The sequence below is a fragment of the Lycium barbarum genome, chromosome 1 (assembly GCF_019175385.1).
Source record: "Lycium barbarum isolate Lr01 chromosome 1, ASM1917538v2, whole genome shotgun sequence".
Classification (NCBI taxonomy): domain Eukaryota; kingdom Viridiplantae; phylum Streptophyta; class Magnoliopsida; order Solanales; family Solanaceae; genus Lycium; species Lycium barbarum.
Genome location: NC_083337.1, coordinates 134,116,877 through 134,142,387, shown reverse-complemented (window position 1 = coordinate 134,142,387; position 25,511 = coordinate 134,116,877). Strand labels below are relative to the sequence as shown.

Below are 25,511 nucleotides of genomic sequence, written 5' to 3'. Positions count from 1 at the left end.
TAATATAAGTAAAAAGATTCAAGCGAATTTTTATTTAAAAAGCTGACAAAATAATGAACAAAATAATTGCAATTTGAGAAATTATATAACCAATTAACATTAATAAGAATAAATTTCGAAATAAAATAAAAATATATGGGTCAAAAAATTAATTTGATGTGCAACTATATAACATAAACTTTAGTAGAATTTAAATTAAATTTTAAAGAAAATACATTTATGATGTGAGACTACATGATATTATTTTCACTAAATAGATATAAATGACAAAAGTACTTATTAACAATATATCATTGTAATTATGAAAGAAGAATAGAAGCAAATATTGTATCATGCTAACAACTTTTTTGCTATATGTCGAGATAAATTACGCATTTGAATTATGCGCTAAACTTTTTAAATTTTATTTGTGAATGGTAAATAAGAAATGATTGATCTTCAGGAGAATAATGTATAATGACTCATGGTTGTTGAATAAAATACAATTCTACCTAAGAAGCAAATATATATCTTTGCAAACCTAATAAATTTATAGCATTTACCGATAGTAAAAAATAGATAGAATGTTAGATTCTTACTGCTTTACAACTTAAGAAATGAATGTTCTCATAATTAAAAAATAATAAGTTATGTTACTTTATTAAATTATACTACTAAAGTTTTGGTTAGGACCAGCAGAATGTAAAGATTTCAACAGAACAAAAACTTTGAGATGAAATGAAACCAAATAATTTCTTGTACGTACTTTTTCGAACGAAATTGTTGTCATACTAATATTATGTTTGGCGTTAGCTCATATTAGGCCTATTTGCACGAGCATCAACATCTAGTTAGAAAAAGAGAGATGATGTTTTTCTTATTATCACATACTCCCTCCGTCCCATAATAATTGTTACCTTAACCCAAAAAAATTATCCCATAATAAGTGTCACCTTCAAAATTAAAACATAATTTGACTAGTTTTTTCAATTGTACTCATAGGCAAAGCTGACAAGTTAAAGTAACATCTAAATGATGATTAGAAAAGCCTATAGTAAGTATTGTTGGATTCTCAATGTCAAAAGATTTATTACTTGTGCTTGCTCTATAATCAAGAGGAAACAATAATTTATTTTTATTATATAAGGGTAATTTAGTAATTTTTACATTACATTATTAGTTTCTTAATATGAGTGTTTTTTTGCTAAGGTGACAATTATTATGGGACAGAGGGAGTATTACTTTGCATATCTCTATTTATATTACTGCGTAAAAGATTATAAAAAAACAATCGTAAACGTGACATAAATCGTTGAGGTCACGAAGAATATTACAAAGGTTTGGGAGATCATAGGTTATGAAGGCATGGAAGCTACCAATATAATGATGAGGAGTAGTGAAAATTACATCTTTAAGAGGTTATGAAGGCATGCAAGCGTATAAATTTGAGATCGAAGCTCATGTAAATCATACAGATACCCTACACTTCATAACCAACAAAATCTTGACAGTGTTTGTTGGAATAAACAAGCTCATATTAATAGTTTTATTTGCAGTATATGTTCGATTCCCTTCCAATATATTGCACGAGGTTTAAACAAATCAATTTATATCAAGCGATCTTAGAATTATTGGGGTACTTAATGGAATCGCTTTAAAATCTTCTATAATTTAAGATATTTTCAAAAGTATTCATTTCAAATTCATTCAGTAGATAATCTACTGCATTTGAAAACTCTTCAAGAATATCAATACTATTCAAGTAATCAAGATACACAAAATTATGTCGAATCATATCCAAATCTTTTTATAAAGACACAAAGACAAATCGTATATTTTAATTCATGTAAGAACTTGGTGAAATTCTATTGAACAAATTTTTTGGAAACCTTTCTATAGAGCAATTCAAAACCTTCAAGGGTTGTGACCTGTACAGTCCGAACGACTATTTATGTGATTTTGGCAATAGTCCGGATTGAATTTCTTTTTCAATTTAAGGTGAGATTGAGCAGTAATTTGGTTTAAATGTTCATGCATGATTTGCATTTTGAAATATGAGACTCTAAACATGTCAATAAATAGATAGTAGCATCACACGCATAGGATTGCAGATAACTCGTGCATTTATCCCATTGACCCTTATAATTATTATACATGCTGGTGCTAACTCCGAAATCTATTTAAAATTCCTCAATTTATTTATTTCTCTCTCAAATATAGCCATGCATAACGAAAATTTATTGTAGATTTATGGATACCATAATTTATTCTTTCTTTTTCCTTTGTAAGTAGTTCAATTATGAACTATGTTTCTACATAAATTAAAACATTAATTAACTGCAGATTTTGAGTCTAACATGATTTTCTTAAATTTATTATAGCTAGGCTTGGTCAACGAGTTGAGCTGTCTCGAGATTAGGTTCGACTCGCCTATATTTAGTTCGGCTCGACTCAGTTCAGTTTGAATCGACTCGGTTAAAGTTCGAGTTGATCAAGCTCAGACTCGGTTTAACTCGGTTGGCTCTCTTTAACCATGTAATAATTACTTTGATAATTAAAGTTAATCCATTAAGTTAATTAAGTCAACGGTATGCCAATTAATAATTATTAATTAATATAATAAAAAAATTATAATTTTGTATTTTTTAAATTAATTTGATGCAATTAAATTTATATATATATATATATATATATATATATCGTTACTTAAGACTACTTTATGAGTGGTACGATATGTAATTAAAAAATTTAAATTTAAGAATTAAAACTAAATTAATTTAATGTTGTGCAATTTTTTGAATTCATTGTTGCTTGATTTTTTATCTTTCACCTGAAAGTTCTATTCTATGTTCAATACTAAATGAACCTCATTTGAATCTAACTTAATTTGAACTAATAATATATACAATTCAATCACACTTGAATGCCATTACAAATTTAAACTAGTAATGTTTATGTTTTTCTTAATCAACCAATTTATTTTGAACTTAATTAATATTTCTAATGGCATAGCAATATGCGAAGCTAGACATTAAAGATCTGACTTAGGCTTGGCTCTACTCGAGCTCGATCCTACTTTAGCAAAGTTTGATTAAACCTGACGTCAACTCGAATCAGCTCGATATTATAAGAAGCTCTTCGATCGCACCAGCTAGATGCGCAGGGCTAATTACAACACACACAAACAAAAAGAGAGAGGCTTAAGTCATCGCGCTCCCCCTAAAGATTTCACTTAGACATCTCAACTCAGGCTTATACCTATTGAACACCTGTACCATTTTGAATTTGAACCACTTAGATACTTTTTGCTGACATGGCAAAATATGTGTAATGCACACAGCACAGGTGCATGAGAGATCTTGTTTGCTCAATTTCCTTTTTTTTTTTTTTTTTTTTTTTTTTTTTGTCTTCTTCTTCTTGCAACTCTTTCTGCCACCTTCTTTGCCGTAAAAATGCAGGAATTAGCTACCAGGAAGATCGATAGGAGCATTAGAGGGACACACCGCCAAAAAGAAGAAAAAAGAAGAAGAGGGGACTGCGTTTGTCTTCTTGATAGAAGCAGGTCGCATTTCTAACAGGGGACTAATGCTCAAAACAGAGCATCATCGGAACTTATTCCAGCACCACCATCGTCTCCGATGCACAGTGACCCTTTTTCTTTATCAACATCATCGATCTCCACCTTAAACTGTTGTGAACCACCTTTCTCGACCATCATCATACTCAAACACCCAAATCCCCACCAGCAAATCAAACCCAACCAATAGCACCTCACCCCTCTCGTCTTCCCAACAAAACTAATCTGAAACAAACAAATAACCAGATTTGAAACAAGAAAAAAAAATACATATTTGAAATAATAAAATAGATCTTCAATGGAAAAGAAGACGTAAAGGGGATATTAAATGAAAGTGGGGAAGAAAGATGCTTCGGCCAGAGACATCGGTGATGTAGCCGGCTGATGGAGGGGCGGCGGCAGCTGGTTAGTTTAGGTTTAGGGTTTAAGTTTAAAAAAAAAAAAATCTTTTTTGTTTACTCAATTCTTTTTTCAATATTTTTTTTGGACCCATCCGCCACATGTCCTAGCTTAAATGGTCATTTTGGCACGTTACTGCAAGCTTATTAAACACATTTTATATTTTTGCTGATTGTCAAAAAAAATATCTAAATAATTCATATTCTAAGTGATACATATGTTCAATAAGTAGAAATTTGAATTGAGGTGTCTAAATAGAAAAATATGTGGGCAACTTGCCGGTTGACTTAAGCCAACACAAAAAACATGTAAGGAAATGGATGGTGTCACAGTGTCAAACAAAATATCCGCTGGAATCAGCGGATCTCCAGAAATAGAAAGTAAAAGCAGAATAACCCGTCGGACTCAGTCCTCTCATCAATCTTTTTCTTCATTCATTCACAATTGACACTCGAAGATCTTGCTCTTTCCCTATGATTGTGACATCGCAAGAAAATTGAGCTTCAGCAGTTGCTAACCAACTAATACAAAAGGTCAATACGTATACTACTATTTATTTGTCGCTTTACATTTTCAGTGCCCGACTGTAATATTTAGGGTTTACTTTAAGATACACTATCTTTCTGAATTTTTCATTTCCCTTAGGTGATATTTTTAACTCTACAATTGAAAATCCAACCCAATTCTAATGATAATAATTGACGTGCTGAGATTTGCTTGAAGGGTGATGTGATTATACTTTCGGGATATCAGAGAACAAGATCATTATTGATGCTCCGTAACAAGTTACTCCCTCCGTCCCAATTTAAGTGCCTTAGTTTGACTAGAAACAAATAGAGACTTTTGAATCTTGTGGTTTTAAACTTGTCATGTAGAATGTTCGAATTGGAAAACTTATTTTAAATAGAGAAAGAGACACTCTTATTGGGACAAATCAAAAAAAGAAAGTAAGATACTTAAATTTGGACGGAGGGAGAACTATCTTTCTGAGTTTTTCATTTTCCTGAGGTGGTTTTTAACTCTAAAAATTGAAATCCAAGCCAATTCTGTTTGCTTGAAGAGTGATTACACTCTTGCTGAGAAAAATGAGCTTTCTTCTGGATATCGGAGAACAAGATCATTGTTGATGCTCCGTAAGAAGTTACTCCCTGTGTTGTTTTGACTTGACACAGAGTTTAAGAAAGTAAAGAATCACTTTTGAATCTTGTGATCTTAAATTAAAGATATGTTGAATGTACCAATGCCCTTTAATCTTGTGGTTTTAAACATGCCATGTGGAAAGTTGGAATTAAAGAGTTGTCAATGAAGGAAAGAGACATTCTTTTTGAAGCAGACTGAAAAGGAAAGCAAGACAAACAAATTGAAACGGAGGGAGTATTTCAGTTTTAAGAGTTTGTTTCTGGATCTTTAGCTACGGATTTATTGCTTATAGGTGTTACTTTGGTAAATTGAAGGTTTCGCTTGCTTCATAGACCAGTCAACTTGTTGCGAATTTGTATGGAATTTCAGTTGCACAGGTTGTTGAATGATAATCTTGAAGACGCATTTAAACTGTTTAGAGTGATGATAGATGAAATAGGGTTAATAATGATGATCCTTCTCTTTTATGCCTAAAGGAAAATTATTTATCAAAGAGAAACTATGGTTTAGAATGATTGAGAAATTAAGGTGAGAAATCCTTTTCACCTTGCAGTAAATGTCCATAATTTGGTTTACACGTGGTAAATTTTCTTAAAATTGCAGACTGGAAAACAGCAACGACGAACACGTGGAAATTTTTTCAAGTTTTATATTATCTTTCCATGTGGGTCAAACTGTTTTAAAGTTAGAATTTATAAGAAAAATGTTGTTTTGAAAGTTAGCTTCAATTAATAATCGTTTCCTATTCCAATATACTTGATATTATTGCGTGTTGCCCTCTAAAACATATAAGTTTTGGTAGATCTGTTTGAAGTTCTTCTGTCATATGGGCGAAGAAGTGAAATTTCTACAGCGAATTTTGTTGTTGACGGTGAAAAGTCAAACAGATACTCATGATAGTTATATATGTTTGGGTGTTCCACTATTGTTCACACACACTTCTGAGGATTAAGTGTTTAACTTTTTACATTTGTTCCTTGCATACTTTAAGGTATACACTAATTGCTTTACATTAATTTGGTGTCTTAATACTGCATTTTAAATTTGGTGTTGCAGATTTCCATAGCTTCTTTGTGCATTTGGTTATGTCTACTCTATCATCGCCAAATAGTTCAATTGTTTCACCTTCTCGAGGGACAATTTCACCAGCAGCCTTTGGGACATATGAACCTCCCATGCCTGGGGCCTCTCATTCTGGCCATTCTGAACCAGAGATCAGCGACAATGATGAAACAGAGCTACACTATGTATCATGGAATCAGGATTACAGTTGCTTTGCTGCTGGCACAAGTCGTGGCTTTCGTGTATATAACTGTGATCCTTTCAAAGAGACCTTCAGACGTGATCTAAAAAGTGGTGGATTTGGAATAGTGGAGATGCTGTTCCGATGCAATATTTTAGCACTTGTGGGTGCCAAGGCCAACACTCAATACCCACCTAATAAAGTTATTATATGGGATGATCATCAGAGCCGGTGCATAGGTGAATTTTCATTTAGGTCTGAGGTTCGTGCAGTGAAACTAAGACGGGATTGTATTGTTGTAGTTCTTGAGCACAAGATATATGTCTACAACTTTATGGATCTGAAGCTTCTTCATCAGATAGAGACTGTGGCCAATCCTAGGGGACTTTGCTGCCTCTCACACCATTTAAATACATCCGTATTAGCTTGCCCAGGAGTTCAAAGAGGACAGGTTCGGGTTGAGCATTTTGGCCTGAATATGACAAAGTTAATCAAGGCACATGATTCACAGATAGCATGCTTAACCTTGACTATGGATGGGCTGCTTCTTGCAACAGCAAGTACTCGGGGAACTCTGATAAGACTCTTCAACACCATGGATGGGACTCAGTTGCAAGAGGTACTTTCTTCTCTCGTATCTGAGGAATTTTGGTGAAAAACTAGATATTCAAACAGTGATAGGAAGGGATGAGCACAAAGTTGGCTCATTCATTTTGCAGCTTTCTTAGTGCAGAATTCTCATAAAATCGGACATTGTCATCAATTTTTTCCCTTTCCCTTTTTTCCTGAATTAGTTTGCTGGATGTGAAGATTATTTTAGACATTCAAAATAGACATCATGTTAAGGTCAAACTATTATGGTTGGAACATATTTGAATAACTCTGCTTCCTAGTAAAAGAAGTCAATCTAGTGGGATGCACCATATGGAAAGTAGTTCTAGCTGGTAAGGAGTGGTAAGATACTTATTTTCATATGAACGAACTTGGAGGCCATTTCATCTCTGATCCTAGCATAAGAAGGAACATATATATAGAAAGGGAACGTAATTGTAAAATGTGAAACAATTTAATATAAACAAATACTCATAAATGTTAAGAGGTATATTGAAGTAATTAAAACTTTCCTCTCTGTAATAGCAACAGTTCACATTATCCAATTTGCTATTAGAGTTGTGGTATGATTCTTACTATCACCTATCCTTGAAAAAATCTCCATGTGTTTGGCCAACAACTGATTTTGGCCACACGTAATGAGGTGTGTTAGGTATATAGTAAGGTAAATAGCTTAAATTATTAAATGAAGTCTAAGCATTCATATATTTTGATAGAAACCTTTATGTGTAGTTATAACAAAATCCAACATAAGAATTTTAAACAACATTAATCAATGTCTATAAACGGCAAGAAGAGAGAGGGGAATTTAGTCCATAGGTCTCAAAAAAGGAGGCTTTACCAAGACAATCACAACAGTATGTGATCCTATGCTTTGGGTCTGGAATAGTCCCTTGTGGAACATGAGTTTTCACATGAGAGAAACAAATGGACAATTGTTTCAATTCCATTTAGGTCAACTACCGGGGAATGTTGTACAAAGGTCGAGATATGGGATGAAACTGAATCGTTAGGGGCAAGAATGAGAAATAAGCAAAAACTTGAGAGGAGAAAGGAATGGGTGGGTAAAAAGATTATGGGGTTCGAGAAGTTTTTAGATCTGTTGTTTGAGGGGTTTGAGTAGAGAGTAATAGAATTGTTATCTGACATAGAACAATGAAGGGGAAAAACAAGTAATAACAGGAGTGAATAGGTATAGTGATGGAATAATAAGAGTTAGGGAGTTAAAAGAACTCTGAATGCTCTATTAGTAAAGGATGTAGGGAGGAGGACATTAGTAATATGTGTGTGTGGAGTGGGGGGGGGGGGGGATTTAGAGTGTATTGCATGTAGAGAGTAAAATAATATCGTGAGAGAGATGAATGATATGGGTAAAAGACCCTTCATGAAGATGCATTTAGCAGATTGAAGTGCAAACTTTTTTTGTTTGCAAGAATCAAAGTGGAAGAAGTATCAGAGTCAATTGTGTCAGAATAGAAGTGGGTGAGAAGTTACACGATCCCGGCTAGGGGGAGAATGGGATGTATGATGGTGCTATGGGATAAGAGAACATTGGTACTTTGGGATGTGAGGAAGGAGAGTTATTCCATTGCTAGTGTTAACAAATGTGGGAACTCTTATTTAATGTTATTTAGGAACTCTTATTTAATGTTATATTTAGTGGGACTATGTGGGAGTCTATAGGCCATAGGTGGGGTAAAAATGGAGGTTTGATAGGAAGCTTTAGGGTGGATGTGGGGCAAGAGATTCCATAGGTAATTGGTGAGGATTTCTGCATAATTAGTTATTGGAAAAAGGCTGGTATATGAGGCATTCTCTAGAGCAATAGAGGATTATAGGGAAATATTATACAGTTGTGAATGTTGGACGCTAAAGTACAACATGTCCACAAGATGAGTGTGCAGAGATGCGGATGCTAACATGAATGTGTGGTCATACAAGATTAGATAAGATTAAAAATGACCATATTCGCTAGAAGGTGCAAGCAGCACATATTGAGGAGAAAATGAGAGAAGATAGCTTGAGATGGTTTGGTCATATCCTGCGTCAACCTCCAGATGCACTGGTACGTAGGTGTGAAACCATGGTGAGTGGAGGTGCTAAAAAGGGACAAGGTAGACCTATAATCACATTGAAGTAAGTTATCTCAAAAACCTGCAATTTCTTGGAATCCATGCAGACTTAGCTAAAGATAGGACACAATGAATAAAATGATCTATATAGGTGATATCAACTAGTTGGGAATATGTTTTAGTCATATTAGTATATCTATTTAGGTCCGATGCTTTTCTAGGAGTCCTATTATAGATTTATATACCTGTAACAAATAATATTAGAAGTATGATGATAACATGAGATGAGTTTAATTGAAGAAGCATGGTCAATGAGGAATCATATAGCCGACTCCAATTTGTTTGGGACTCAGATGTAATGTTGTTGTATAAACTGTCACCAGTTTATCAATTTTCTACTGGCATGTGCAAGATATACTTGGTCAAGGGATGAGAACTCGACATCAAAAGCAAGACTTGCCAAATTTCTTATCTTAACAGGGTGATAGGAGAAATTGCCAGATGCTATCTAAATTCCTCATCACGACTTTAAAAAGTTTTAATTTTCCTTCTAACTCTATTTCACATGTAAAAGCACTCTTAATGTTGTGCAAAAATCGAACTATGTCAATTAGATTAGAGAAAGGAGTATAATACGAAGTATTAGACTTGGTATTGCTAAGTAGATGGGATCTATTTGCATCACAATAAACTCTATAAAGTTGCTTATAGACAAAAGTACAATAGGTGAAAATGGAAGGACCTTTGCATTTTACTAATCTGGCTTTGATGCTGAAAGTTCTGATTTCTGTATGTATGCAGTTTTTCTATGAAATGTACAGTTTCCATTCACTAGGGGAGGTAATATTTCTCCAGCATACTTCTATCTGAGTTCTGATGGTTGAAAATGGAATTGTTCGATGAACAGGACATCAAGAGTCATATGAGCTGTAAGAATTAATTGTTGTCTCCAGTTAGTTAGGTCTACTTTTAGCTCCTTACTCTGCTGCTAGTTGTAGAGAATCTCTCCCTTAAGAATTTTTTAGGTCCTGTGATACTCTTTGAGACCATCTACAAAAAAAAATTGTGACTTCTAATTGTCTACAAAATATAAAATGGCATTAGTGGCCCCTTTTTTGGATGCTGATTTTGAGATGTTTTCCTCTAGTTTCCTCTTTGATTTGAAGCATGCTTTATAATTAATTCCTTTTTTATATTTTCTGTCCTTTCAGCTAATGGTGACTCTAATAGTGAATTTTAATATGTTACCTTTAGCATAGATTGCTTATTCCTTACCTATGCTTATCTTAGGTGCGTAGAGGGGTTGACAGAGCAGACATCTATAGTATTGCTCTATCACCAAATGTTCAATGGTTAGTCGTCTCGAGCGACAAAGGTACCATCCATTTATACAGCCTGAGAGTTCGTGTTGTTGGGGAGGATGCTGCAGCTGATGTTGCTGTTAGAACTCCAACGTTATTGTGTTCAAATTCATCATCTTCTCTTGATGCTCTTATTTCTCCAAGTGCTGGAGCCAACCCTGGTTCATCCTTGTCTTTCATGAAAGGTGAGTGTATTATGAAATTAGGCGTGCAATCCAAATTGCCTGTGTAGTGTGCCTGATAACCAACCAGGGTCTCTAGACGGTTTTTATCTGACAACAATAATGACATTAATAGGATTAGCCATAGTGTTTTTAACCGATTTTGTAATTTATTATTCTAACTGTCAACTATTATAATGTTTAGTGATTGACTTCTAAAGCTGATCTGATATTCTCGCAAAACTTTGCCTTTTGTCCATGGTGGTAAGGTGACTCCGTCAAAATCTCTGCTGGAACTGTTCTAATTTGATTTCTCTTTTTAATACAAATTTTCAGGAGTTTTGCCAAAATACTTTAGCTCTGAATGGTCATTTGCTCAATTTCACTTGCCAGAATGTACCCAGTACATTGCTGCGTTTGGTTCTCAGAACACCATTGTTACTGCTGGCACCGATGGAAGGTACTAAACAAACACTCTTTTCTTGCTCAATATATTACTCTTTTGCAACGTTAGTCAGCAAATTCAGTTTAACCTTTTGGCGCTTTGGGTGGAGACTGGATTTGAGTATAAAAAGGGTGTAAGGATTTTGCAATGATACAACCCCCCCCCCCCCCCCCCCCCCCCTTCACACGCACACACAAAAAAAAAGAAGAAGAAATTTAGCATCAGTTCAAGGTTTTCTGGCATTAGAACTAAAAATTTTGTACCATTTCTGATAGCCGGTTCTCATTTATCTCACCTCTTGTTGAACTTCTTTCAGTTTCTATAGGTGCAGCTTTGATCCTGTAAATGGAGGAGGAATGATACAGCAGGAATATGTCCGCTTTCTGAAAACAGAAAGTAGGCCGAGATAGCTCTGTTTCTAAAAGTACTTTCATTGTAAATAAATCTCATGTTTTATTCTATTGTGAAAAGAAGGGAAACAAACACCAGTAAATAAGTTATGTTTGCCGATTAATGTGTACATAATGGCTGTTGCAGCGCTCTTTATAAAAAGTTAAGATTATCTGCTGTATTTTTTTTTTATATACTTATGTACTATATTCTGTACTAATACATGGAAATGCTGTATCATCGTTTCTGTATATTAGCGATTGCTTTCCCTTTATTGGATTTCTCTTAAAGGTGGTGTCCTGTTCACAAATATCCAGTGGTCGAAGTACTCGTTCATTTAATAGTGCTTTTTGTGGCACCTAGATGCTATTGTATTTACTGGGTATCGTTTTCAGCTCAATAGATTCTGCACTAAGTTGGTACTGAACTACTGATGTATATGACCTTGTACAAGTTTTACCAACTTCCATTTTCCGATAGATAGAGGCGGATCTAGGATTTATATAGCATGGGTGCATCACTAAAGAAAAGAGAAAAAAGAAAGTATTAAGTTGGAATTAATCATTGTTCCTTCAAGTAAATAACTCAACATTCAACCAAGTGTACCATTTTACCTTTTTGTAGCATGTGTGCTAACGGATAATATTAGATCCATTCTAAGAAATATGTACATAAGATTGCCCTTCGCTGGGGATGGTCTTTAATTTTTGCCTCTCAAATTGGCGGTCTTTAACTTTTGTCCTTCGCTAAAAATCTCATGGTTTCGGGTTCGAATTCCCGTTCAGTTAAAAATTTTTTAAAAAAATTCGCAAGATAGAGTTTTGCAAATTTTGTCCATGTTTGCAAAATTTTGCCTTAGGTAGATATATATATATATTTACTGAGCTGGGGTTCGAACCCACAACTTCGGGGTATTAGGCAAAGGTCAAAACTTAAAGACCACCAATTTGAAGGGCAAAAATTAAAGACCATCCCAAATGAAGGACAATCCGCGCAAAAAAATGTACATAAAATACGTTAGTTTAGCGGAAAGACCATGTGCCCCATAAGTCGAGCTATAAATCCGTCTCTGCTGATAGAAATTAGAAGCAATTGTTGATACAATATGAGCGCTTGGTTGGCAGTGGCTTAGTCTCACTCCTGGATTTAAGAACCAGTTAGTTGACTACTTTTGATTAGGATTTTTTTTTTGAAAATGCGGCAGCTGACTAGGGTTTGATCATCGATTGTGTAAATAAATTGAAAAATAATAGGGAAAATGGTCAAATTTACCCCTTTGCTTTCAAATATTGTCTATATTTGACCTCTATTACACTATCGGGACAAGATTACCCTTGCCGTTAGCAAAGTAAACAAAATATCCATATTTTTAAAGGAATTCCTCTGTGGCAAGGTCAAACTCACATATATGCCGATCAAGAAAAGTATTTCTAGTTTAAAGTATTTAGTGCCAAAGCGATCACGAAAACAAATTCGTATGGAAGTCCGAAAGAAATTTACTTTCAAATGACTGTACGTGATTCATCTCATCATGTGTGATTGAGAGATATTAGAATATGGTACACCCATCATAGAATAATCCATAACTTACCAAATTCATGGATGAAGTAAGTTATAACTCCATTCTAACTTAATTAAGAGGAGGAGTTACGAACTCTGTAATAAAGTATAGGAGTTAAAGAAAGTATTCAAGTCACATTATACTTTTATAAAAGGGGGTGGCTTGAGATAATTCTACAAACCACATCGGAGAATGAAATCTTTTAGATTAAAGTATGTTTGTCATTAAAAATTTACAACAATCCATAAGTGATCTTGGTGGTAAAACACAACTGTTCTCAGAAAAAGAAATATTTAATTCTGCATAAATGTCCAATTTAGTTATTGCTTCAGCATATATAGTAAATTGCGCTTGAACTAAAAAAATAAGAGGACAGAAAACATGATGTTCCCTTTTTCAGAAATAATTTATGCAATTACATTCTTGATTTTAGTCAACTTTCACATGTTTGGTAATGATGGACTTAAGATCACTCAAATCCACTTATAAATTGATTATTGTATAATCAGGAAAATAATCTAGTCGAAGAACCTATTATGGAACTTATTTTCTTTCATATCCTCCATAATGGTGATCTTCATGCCTTCACTCAATGTTGTTGGCCAGAAGAATGAGCACGAGGGCTATGAACCAAATGAGCCAAAGCCGTCATGGCATGAGATTGACCTGAAATTATTCCTGCAGTTGAAGGGTTTTGTCCCAGGACGATGCAATAACCATCGTCATAATTCTCCATCCCTTGTGCCATGAGTTGCCATACTAAGCTTCCTGCCATGGTTCCCCCTTCTTTTTCCAAATTGTAGACATTTCTATATACACTACTCATGAATGTGTCTCTTGATCCTTGACCTCTGCTAGATTTGCCAAATTCAGCAAGCAGTAGAGGTTTCTTTAATATGGTTCTTGCATCTTGCCAATGACTTGTTATCCACCTTTCCATCCATGCCAATTGTGCATCATCGCTTTGTCCGGATACCCTGTAAATATAAAGAGTTTTAAGTTATATGCACTAAAATGCAAAATAATGTTTACATAATCATGTCACTTATAAGGTGATTATCAGCAGATCTTTAGTAAGATTTGATAACTTGATAAAAATGATGACTACTATAATATGTTAAAGTACCACTGCAAGAAATATGATATTTAGCTACAAAAATACTAGTTACGGTGCAAAATTCGTCACTAAATGTTCACTTTTCGTGACAAAAGTTCCATTTCGTCCTCAAAATACATGAGACACATATTTTTAGTGACGAAACACAAAAATTCGTAGCAATTGTTTGTCCCCTAAAGTTTCCTTCAAAAAAAAAAAAAAAGAGTTGGCGCCATTTATTGAGTACTACTAGCCACAAATTTAAAGTTATTAGTGACACATCATTTTGTCATTAATGATGTACCCAATTTGTGACAAAGTAATTTCCGTCCTAAAATAAGTTAAATTTTTTAGACAAAAAACTTTTGTCACAAAAACTATGTTGAAACATTAGTGACAAATTAAAATTTGTAGTTAACCATTGTAAACTTTAGCCACATAAATTTATATTTAATTGTGACTTTAATTTTTGTCACTAATAGTTCGAACAATTAGTGACAATTGTATTATTTGTCTCTGTTCAACTAACAATTTAGTCACAATGCCAATTTGTCACAAAAAATATAAATTTGAAATGGCTACGACTTAAATTTCGTAGTTGAATAGTACAATTATTGGCTACAAAAAAATTTGTAGTTATAAAGAAAAAGATTCAGACACATCTCGATCTAAACAAAAATAAAATTAGAGTTTTATCCGTCAATAGATATACCCCACAAGCATAATTTCTTTGAAATACTAGACTATACTACTGACAAGCGACATAGACCATATTACTTAATAAAAGAGATAAAATGCCTATACACATATTTTTAACTAATATACCCCTAAAATTTGGAGACGAAAAACTTTTATCGCAAAAACTATGTTGATACATTAGCGACACATTAGAATTTGTAGTTAATCATTGCAAACTTTAGCCTCAGAATTTTATATTTAATTGTGACTTTAATTTTTGTTACTAATAGTTCGAACAATTAGTGACAATTGTAATATTTATCTCTACTCAACCTACAATTTAGTCACAACGAAATTGTCACAACAATAATAGTCAGTGTTAAGGGTGATTCCGAGTCTAGCCACTTTTGCATCAGTGGCTAGTCTATTGTGGGTGGCTCTCCAAGTTAAAAAAAACTCATTTTGAAAGGTATATCTTTGTGCTAGAATTTACTCTCCAAAGAGTTGGGCTCTCTCGTTTGTCTGAAAAAATACCCAAGCAGAACTAATATAGAATTTCCTAGAACAAGTAGAAGTCCAAACAGCTTGGTCAGGTTTAGAATCTTCTAAGATTAAGTTAAGACTGATCAAAATGAATTTTGATCTCATTAGAAGGTTGGTGTTGAAGTAAGTTCCAGTCCCAATTCCCATTTGTGTATATATCCTTTAGACTAATCTTGTTCAGCACGACATCTTCAGGCATGAACTGGTGAATTGGACCATTATCAGACCAAGTGTCAAACCAAAAATCAATGTACCCTTTGCCAATAATCCATTTGATGCTGAATTCAACTTCACTTCTAATACCACAAAGAGCTTTCCAAGAATAAGAACCCCCTTTTAACCATTGCACATTAACACGGTGTTTCCCATTCAGATATATTAGCCGATGTGATGATTAATTATTGTTTTAATATAAAAGGGATTTTGATTGTTTGTGTGTTTCTTCTTAACATATCTCTTTTTTTTAGGAGAAGTTTGAAATTGATTTGGACGAGCATTACGTGAAAGATAATTGTGAGGATATTTTGAAAAATAGAAGCCGACAATGGCGTTACAAGTTAAAACATCTATTTGAAAGTGCACGTTCCGAGGAAGAATCTCGTAAAATTGAAGTGCCAGAGTTGACCCGAGAAAATTGGAATAAGCTTTGTGACATGTGGGCTGATCCAGAGCATAAGGTAATTTATATTCATGTTATTATCCTTGTTGATTAAGTTACATATATTTATATGTTCTTTGTAGAAACGATGCGACATAAATAGGGCCAATCGAACTAAGCTTAAAATTAATCATTTCATGGGGTCAATGTAACACCCCGTACTTTTAATGAAAGTTTTGACCACGATCCTAGACTTAGAACATCAGATAAAGAATGTGGGAATTGAAATTTTTCCGTTAAGTTGTGATATGGTGGTTTACGCCCATGAACAGTGGTCGTATTTCAATTTACGACCATGAACAGTGCCCGTAAACTGAAACCAAGAATTTCTGAACATTCTGGAATTTGACATTTTGAGGTCATATGGTTAAATACGGACCGTATTTCACTTTACGGCCCGTATTTCAAAACGTGTTTGGAATTTGGGAAAACTTCCTTGATGAAAGTTGTAGAGCATTGAAATACCTTTCCAACGGTATCTTACGGGGGTCAAACGGACATCTGTGCAAAGAGTTATGGCCATTTTACTGAAGAGAGGCAGTGCAGTCCATATGGCAGAATACGGACCGTATTGCAGTTTACGGCCCGTAAACTTGAAATACGGCCAGCACAGTGCTGGACGTAAACTGCATTTTCCAAAACATTATATGTTCGTTTATATCAGTTCAAGTCATTATTTTTCATTCCCTCAAACCCTAGAACGACCTCCTACTCTCCTCCAACATCAAGAACACCAAGGTAAGTCCATTCCAATTATTCCAACTCAATTCTAACATATATCCTTGTAATCTAAACAAGAAATAATCATTCCTAATCTAGGGTTTTCAAGAAAACCCATCTCAAGATTCAAGAATCAAGATTTAGGAAGTCTTCTTCAAAATCCAAGTCTTTAATTCAAGTTTTGGAACAACTAAGGTATGTAGAACTTCCATCCACATGAGGGAATCTCTATGTTCTTCCCCATGCTTCGTTTCCTTGATATCCATGAAGTTCAAATCTTAGGGCACTAAATCCAACATATTGGTAGCCCGTATTTAAGTATTTATGTACATGAATTTTGTATCTATATTCGTTGTTGTATTCCTAATCTTCCATTACGGTTATTAGGAACCCTAGCTTAATCCATGAATCATGAATTCTTCCTCATGGGTTCTCAATATGATTACATGAAACTTCATGATTTTATCTAGCAAGTTACAAGCATGTTTTCAAGTCAATTATATATATGATTTCGAAATATTCTTATTACTCATGAATCAAGAACATGTTTGCAAGACTATGACAAGTTATCTTATGAAACTATTTTATAAGTTATTTCATGAAACCATGTTTACAAGATTATTGCATGAAACCATGTTTACAAGTTATTTCGTGAAATCATGATTTCAAGACAAGTACAAGTTAATTCACGAAAGTCATGGGCTTCTTAGCCAACTACGTTATTCTCATGTTCGGGAGTTGTATTAATACCGAGAAGGCTCAAGATAGCCTGAAACTACGTATGCCAACGTAGGATAAGGATCGCTCCGCCCAGATAGGACGATTCCTTCATATTTTCCCCATTGAGGGATTTGGATCCATTTATGTCAGATTCATGTCTCGTGCCCCGGCAAGGTACGAGATAGCTTAGCTGATCGGGCAGAGATCAGACTCCACGTTTCTCCCCGTGGTGGTTCATGTCGGTATTACAGTTCATGTCATGTTCATGTCTCGTGCCCCGACAAGGTACGAGATGGCTTAGCTGATCGGGTAGAGATCAGACTCCACGTTTCTCCCCGTGGTGGTTCATGTCATTATTACAGATCATTACATATTATCTCATGTTTACAGTACTCATGTTTATGTTCAGTTCCAGTACTCAGTTTCAGTTTCAATTTCATGCTTATGTACTCATGCTCATGTTCATGTCCAGGTTTTCAGTTTCAGTTCTTATCATGTTATTCATGTCCTATGTTATTTCTTTCAGTTGCTTTACATACCAGTACATTCAATGTGCTGACGTCCCCTTTTATTGCCCGGGGGCCTGCATTTCACGATGCAGGTACTGAAATACAGGACGACGCTTCTGATCATTAGGATTTGCTCGTACCAGCTTATTGGTGAGCCCCATCTCATTCGGGGTTTAATCATTGTACTTCCCTATTTAGTTTTGCATATAAAGGTATGCTGGGGGCCTTGTCCCAGTAATTATGATTTCCAGTCAGACTCATAATAGAGGTTTCATAGACTAGACAAGTCAGTTATGCCATGTCAGACATTTGGAGTCGTATAGCCATTTTGGCTCACTCATGTTTAAACAAGTACTTATTTAAGTATTATGACTCATTATGTTTTATACAGGCTCATCATGCATTCCTGTTATATTCCGCTTATGTTATGCATCATGATGATTCAGTAAGTCATGTGGTTCGCTCGGTCACATGTAGTTAGGCACCGAGTGCCGTGTTACGTCCAGGCCATGGTTCGGGGCGTGACAGTCAAAAGCATTTGTACCGGCTCGTGCTGAACTTGTAAGTCATACCATTTTTTTTCTTTTTACTAACAATATTTTAGTTCTACATCATATTAATTAATATTTTATTTTATAGGCTGAAAATGGAGTAGAGCCTGACAGAATTGAGTTCTACAAGAGTACTCATTACTCGACTGAAAAAGGATAGTCATCTCTAGAGGCTGAGATACACTATGCAAGAAAATTATTATTTTAGTACCATAGCCATTGCATTTGTCCGGGTCAATATTCTTCAGAAGTTGTGTCTTCCTTCTTTTTGGCTTAGAAATCGAGATTAGCCTTGAATAATTCATAATAAACTTTTTCTTGTGATTAAACTTTAAAATAATGAAAATTCTACTTTACAACAGAAACAACTACTCAAATCAATTCCCGAGCGAGTTTGGTGAATTCCATTTTACCAAGGAATATTGATTTTGTTATAGTCTTCCCAGAAAACTGATTTCCAATCTAGATGTTGTGTTAGCTAAAAGAATTTGTGTCTTGTGCTGCCATTTGGTAACGTGATTTTCACTGCAATATAGTTGTATTTGCTACTAGATTTATAATTAATTTAAATAATATTAATATTCTTATGCAGAACAACATGAAAGATTTGAAAGATATATATACTTCGGGAGAGCCGGGAGAGCCTTGCACGACTATTGATCAAATTATGGATGTTGTACTTGGTACAAAATTAGGGTACATAAAAGGTCTCGGTTATGGTCCGAAACCTGATACTACAAGAGCCACACAAAGAAGAACAACAGAGTTAGAAGACTCCTTTAGAAAGACAAAAGAAGAAGGTGCTAGTGCCCAACATGATTTACAGAAACGATTAAATGCAGCTGAAGTTGTGGTAGAAACCCAATAGTCCAAGCTAGAAAACCAGCAGTCCCAAATAGAAACTCAGCAGGCCCAGATACAAGCATTAGATTCTCAATTGGTTACTCTAGCAGCACGCCAAGAGGAAATGTTTAAAAAAATGCAACATTTTGTTAGCTCATCGCCATCAAGGTTAGAAGTTACACAACTTTACATGATAAGTTCTATTTTAGTTCTTTTATTATATATACCTCTTATACAACTGTACTCATCAAAACTGGAATAAACATGAAGGAAAGAGTAATACTCCTCAAAATTGGAATAAACATGAAGGAAAGAGTAATGCTCCTCATAAATCTAGCTAGACACTTGAAACATAAAAAAAAGTTACTGCTATTAGGAGAAGATATTAGAATTGTAGTTGTTGCAGCAATCTTTAAACTTTGAGATATTTATTTATCCAGGATAATACTCATTAATTGGTGGTCCTCTTTCATATACTAAACTAGACTTGAAGTTAGGAATAGTTGATTGTTTTCATGATTGCAGATTTGCAGTAATTAGTTTATATGTTCCAGTTAAGCTTCTGCAAACTCTTAGTTTTTTTTTTTGGTAACTAACATTGTATTATTTACCTAGCAATTCTGTACAACTCAAAGAAAAGAAAAAAACAATCACTACTGGAACTGGACATTCCCCAGCTTCCAGTGCATACTCTCCTCATCTACGAAGCCTCTATACCACTCATACCAGGTTTAGATAGCAGTCTAATCTACTCAACTGGCTAGTTAACTTTGGAAATAAGCTAGCTCTATAGTAAACTTCCTGGATTATCAATCACACTATTGCCTCCCGAGATCTTTGCTTCTGCTTAAAGAGTCTCCCATTACGTTCAGGCCTTTATTACGTTCTGTTTTTGCCATTATTAATTGGTCTCTTAATCATATTCATTTATTTTCATTCTTTAGACAGCTTTTCTCTTGTCCAATTTTCCACAGTTAATAAAAAAAATGTGTGGAAGACATAAAAAGTGTACGAAAAGAAAATCATAGGTTGAGTGGAATTATGGTTATGAAAGGCAATGAGTTGTGGCCAAAGTGTTCTTAGGTAAATACTAGACAACCTCATGTAGAATAAGCATTTTGGCAGTAGTGTTGGAAAAATTCAGAACTAATTCATTCTTTCTTGATGAAGAATAACATTGTTGTGTAATCTGATTGAGGGAAAAGAAACCGATGGACTTTAAATAGCATCATGATAGGCTATTGAGTTATATCTAAAGTGTTCCCAAGTAAATTCTGCTCAATCTCATGGCCTGGAAAGGATCTGTAATTGTTAGTGTACTGTGACCAAAACTGCATATAGCTCAAAAGTTTACCCTTTCTGCTTGAACATAGTTAAGCTCAGGATTCAATGATGTTGTGAGGCAAAGGAGAAGAATAAATGACTGCAAGCTGAAATAGCTAGTTGAGAATACTTTTTTCCCATTCCGTGATCGAGACGTGATATTCTTGGTGTGTTCCTTCATACTTTTTTTTTAAAAATTAATTAACCACCCAAGCAGGGGGTTGCTTATTAACCAATGAAGGATACCAAAAGCAGAGTAACATCCATACCCCCCCAGGCCAAGATATTACAACAAAGAGTAGTTATCTTGGCCCTGAACAATAGAAAAGCAACTATATATGTTCAACTTACAAAAATTAGATTTGTCATATCTACGCCTAAAACTTGGCAACTGCCAGTGATCAAGCTGAAAAAGGCCTTTGCAGCTATTAGGCAATTGATGGTAGGAGTTGTAGTACTTGGACTGATCCAGTGTAGTAGCATTTTTGGCTAAACCATTCGCGACTTGGTTTGCTTCCCTGTAGCAATGATTTATTTGCACCTCTGCTTGGCCCAAGATCTGTAGAGTGTCTTCAATAATTTGTGTGAGCTTCCTGTTATCAATCTTGTGTTCTTCAAGAAATTGACAATCAACATAGAATCAACTTCTAAAGTGAATTTCCTTACATTGTCAAAAAAAAAAAAGTGAATTTCCTTATACCCAAACTTATGCACCAGTGAACACCAAACTTGGCTGCAATAGCTTCAGCTTGGTTATTACTGATACAATCAATAGGCACTGATCATGTTACCAGAGGAATCTCTAATGATGCCCCCAATACCTGCAAGATCTTTAGCTTCCATGTAACTACCATAAGTATTAATCTTGAATTGTCCTACCAAAGGCTTACTCCACATAACATGTTTAGTGTTAAGAACATGTCTCAAAGACCACAAATCTACAAAGCTTGAACCGAGATAGTGTAGTATCACATTTGGGAAAAGCAATACCAATAGCAGCTTTCATGTTCCAAAAATTGTTTTGTACCTCTACTCCAATACTATTTATTCTTTCTAATGAAATCAGCAGAGTTGTTCAATGTTTTCATACCCATAATGTTGCTTATGTATTGATGATGTTGTTCCAAATTGATAAACCCTTTTGATGAACTCAATTTAGCTTTGGATTGTGCACTCATAACCATTGAGCTTTGAATTCTTCTACTTCTACACTTTAAATCTAATCTTAATTTTCTTCTCTCTTTTTCGTAGGTATTAAATGTGGGAATTGAATCAAGACTGATTGCAAGCCAAGTGTCACCACATTATTAGTATTTTGGAAGAAAACTGCACTATCTGTCTTAGTTTAGGACAATTATTTCGTATATTTCAGTTGGATTGGTACTTTGGAAGAAACTGCATTGTCTATCTTAGTTTAGGAGTAATATTTAGTATATTTCAGTTGGATTTTCTTGTTAGTAGACATATTTTACTTTTATTTAGGAGTTTGTAATGAGATATGATCTCAGTACAATTTTAGTTCTTAATTGTATGATCATGGGTGAAGTATTATTATCTGGCATGTTTTATTATTTTATTTTCAATTTATGCAATTCTAATTTTAAAAATTATTACCTACAAAATAATTAAACGTCATCGAATGTCTATAATTAGTGACAAATATTTTGTCATTAAAGGATTAATTTTTGGCGACGACTAAACTAAATTTTTCTGGACAAATATATTTTCGTCATGAAACAAATTAGTTCGTCATAAGTTGACTACATTTAGCGACAAAAATATATTTGTCCCTGTATTGTCCTCCTTGTTGGGTACGAATTAATGCTTTATGTTATGACAATTGTAATTGTCACTAATCATGACAATTTATAGTGACAATTTTTTTTTTTTGTCAGCGAAAACAATACTATTAGTGACGAGATGATAGATTTAACTACAAAATTGTTAACTTTGTTTATAGCAACAAATTTGTCACTAATCTCTATACATTTAGGGACAAAACATTTTTTTGTATATAAAAGGTAGTCTTTAGTGACGAAATTACATTATTTCAGCTACAAAATACATATAACTTTTGAGACAACTGATATCTTCGCTGAACAAACTTAATAGTTAGTGACAAGGTAGTTTCGTTGGTATTAATAGCCTCTTTAGACAAAAACACACTATCAACTACGAAAATCTATCCTTTTTATGACAAATATGTTCGTCACAAATACTACGCATTTGGGGACGAAAGGAAGATTTCATAGTTAATAAACTTTATTTAGCGACGAAACATTAAGTTGTCTTTGTATACTTTTAGCGCCCGCTTTTAGGGACGAATGATTGACGAAATTTTTTTCGTCACACAAGATTTTTGGTGACGAAATATGACTTATAAGTGACGAAATTATTTGTCCCTGATAATCGAATTTGTTGTAGTGTACATTAGTCGCATACGGTATTCTTTACACTATCAAGTATATAACAAAAATCCAAATTTAAATATTTTCTTGTCTATGTGATAACCAGATATCATGATTGTGGTAATTATCTAGTTATGATTGTCTTTCACAGGAAATACCGAAACCACCTCTAAATATATAACATTTCCTGGAAAAGTTTGTATCTGGTACACATATACGCAGTCTCTTTTGTAACTTGTATAATTAGAACTAATTACGCTAAAACATGTCTGAAGTAGTTTCATGTAATGCATATCAACGTTATATGCAAGTTTGGCGGTATTTGAATAATTGCTGAGACATACGATAGTTGAGCTATATAAATTTGTTCAGGATTTGGTCTTTTAACCCATGTTGTTACTTGCAAAGCCATTTAGAAACATAAAGTCGTCAAAGAAAATTGCGATAAAATATGTTACACCACATAAAATAAGATAAAGGATAGTAATTCTCAATTTTCAGCGGTATAAAGTTCTTCTTTTTTCATAGTATATTATAATGGAAACATATGAATATTTAATTTAACAGAAGATGTAAAAGTACCACTGGTCAGTGTATGCGTGGATAGTTGCAAAATCAATCTCATTGATAAGATGGTTACTTATGAAATCTGTTCCGACTTGATAAACGGGATTAACTTGCTTCCTTTCTGGAATTGAATCACCATAAAATCCCTCCATTCCAACCTCTAGCAAGTGTTTGTTGTCTAGTGATTTCACAAAACTTGCCAGTTCTTGAACCCAGGTCTAGAACAATATAAGTAAGAAACCAAAGTTTTACAGCAAAACATCAGTCATTGATATTTCTAAAATTTTGTTAATTTGGAAATGAATTAAAATGAACTACTAGGCGCTCACATTAACAGTTTTTCCTGAATAGTCAGCTTGGTCACGTGGCTCATTTATGAGTTCCCATGCCATGATTGTTGGATCATCTTTGTAAGCAACTCTAGTAATGGTATTGAACCTTGTAATGACTTTCTGTAGCGATTGCACAAGAACATACATTTATTAACCACTATACTAGCTTCTTTTCAATCTTGCTTAATAATCAGATATTATGTAGGTAAAAAGAAGATTGCATGCTTATTAAACAACTTCTGTACGTTTAAGTGAAAAAAGTTCCATACGTTGGGACCCCCATACCTCAACGTGGTTTTTGTAATAACTTTTTAGCATAGGATGAGTATAGAAATCATCATCGCTATTAATCTGAGCCCCTGCATTTTGCGCCCACTGAACATATTGCTTTTCCGCCAAAGTCGTTTTACTGGTTTACAAAGCTCAAGATCAAGCGAACAACATATTTCTTAGCTTCCGAGATCACAAAATCCAAACTCTAAATCCAGAAAATACTCAACTATAACGCCAAATTTAGAAAAAATAATGATATGTATAATAGTTATTATCTCTATGTGTGCAATTTAACTATTATTACTCTATTTTCTAGATTATCGTAATAGACAAGATATGTAAAATTACATGTTGTGTTGTAGGTCTATTTAACGGGTATAATGTAAAAATATCTATGTTGATCAGTGCTCAAGACCTAAACCTTTACCTGAAAAACACGTTCATCATAAATGCCCTGTGAAATTTGTAATGCTCTGTCACCTCCATCAGTGAAAGCCCAAGTGCGACAAACAGAAAGGCCCTCAGCAGATGCATCTTTAAGAACCTCAGTAAATTTATACCTCTCACTAGGCTCAGCAGCAACATGCATCAGCCAATAGGAGTTAAAACCATTGAATAAAAAAGGGGATCCGTCGAGTTCAAAATGGGCACCGTTAACTGCTATAAACCCTGCATGCGCATTTCTTGGAACCCTACCTTCACATGCAAGAGCTAGTAACAAGAGCAAGAGCCCATAAACAGTACAACTCGTTCCTGTAAAAGACATTTTGTAGTTTAATTTAATTATATAGCGTATAGAAGATATGTGATAGGTTAGAGGTCATCTAATGTGGGCTTTAAGATAAGAAAATTTACTAAAAATAGCAAAACTTGCAGGAACTCAGAAGATTTTCCTAGTGGATGGATATTGAAATTTGATAAGTTTACCTGAAAATATTTTATTCTTAAAAGACACCATGGGATATTGATAGAAGAGGAAGGCAGTCCGTTATTTGGTTAAGATAGAAAGACAGGTCTGTTGAAAGAATTATATGGGTAAAAGAAATATTAAAAAAAGGAAAAATATGGAAATATTGGTTGGTTTTTAAGGTTTGATCACTACTAGATTTGATGATGAAATATATGGAAACGTGTACTCAAGTAAAGGCAGTTTGAAAAAGTACGTAAGTTTAGATTTTCGACCAACTCATAGCGTTAGTATTTGATAGTACTTGGCATGCCTCACACATAGTAATATTTTTCCCTTCTATATCATTTTTCCTCCCTTCTTTTCTTTTTTTATACGTAATCAAGTTAACCACATAAAATATGTTATCTTTTTTAATTATACACATCAGCCTCAATTGAAAC

The 25,511-nt window shown here is 34.2% G+C and overlaps 2 protein-coding genes across 2 annotated transcripts; one reads left to right on the top strand and one right to left on the bottom strand.

Annotated features, from left to right (window-relative positions):
- Positions 1-4,201: 4,201 nt before the first annotated feature.
- On the top strand, positions 4,202-11,560 carry LOC132638431 (autophagy-related protein 18d-like). Its single transcript, XM_060355315.1, has 5 exons — positions 4,202-4,488; positions 6,152-6,957; positions 10,313-10,568; positions 10,881-11,004; positions 11,306-11,560. Exons 2-5 carry the CDS (start codon positions 6,181-6,183, stop codon positions 11,397-11,399), a joined length of 1,251 nt encoding a protein of 416 aa, XP_060211298.1. The 5' UTR covers positions 4,202-4,488; positions 6,152-6,180; the 3' UTR covers positions 11,400-11,560.
- A 1,969-nt stretch (positions 11,561-13,529) lies between these two features.
- Positions 13,530-24,927, bottom strand: LOC132614464 (mannan endo-1,4-beta-mannosidase 1-like). The gene is given in 6 exon segments (XM_060328920.1): positions 13,530-13,917; positions 23,572-23,774; positions 23,886-24,008; positions 24,174-24,273; positions 24,275-24,366; positions 24,589-24,927. Coding segments are annotated over 6 exon segments (1,245 nt in total).
- Positions 24,928-25,511: the final 584 nt, after the last annotated feature.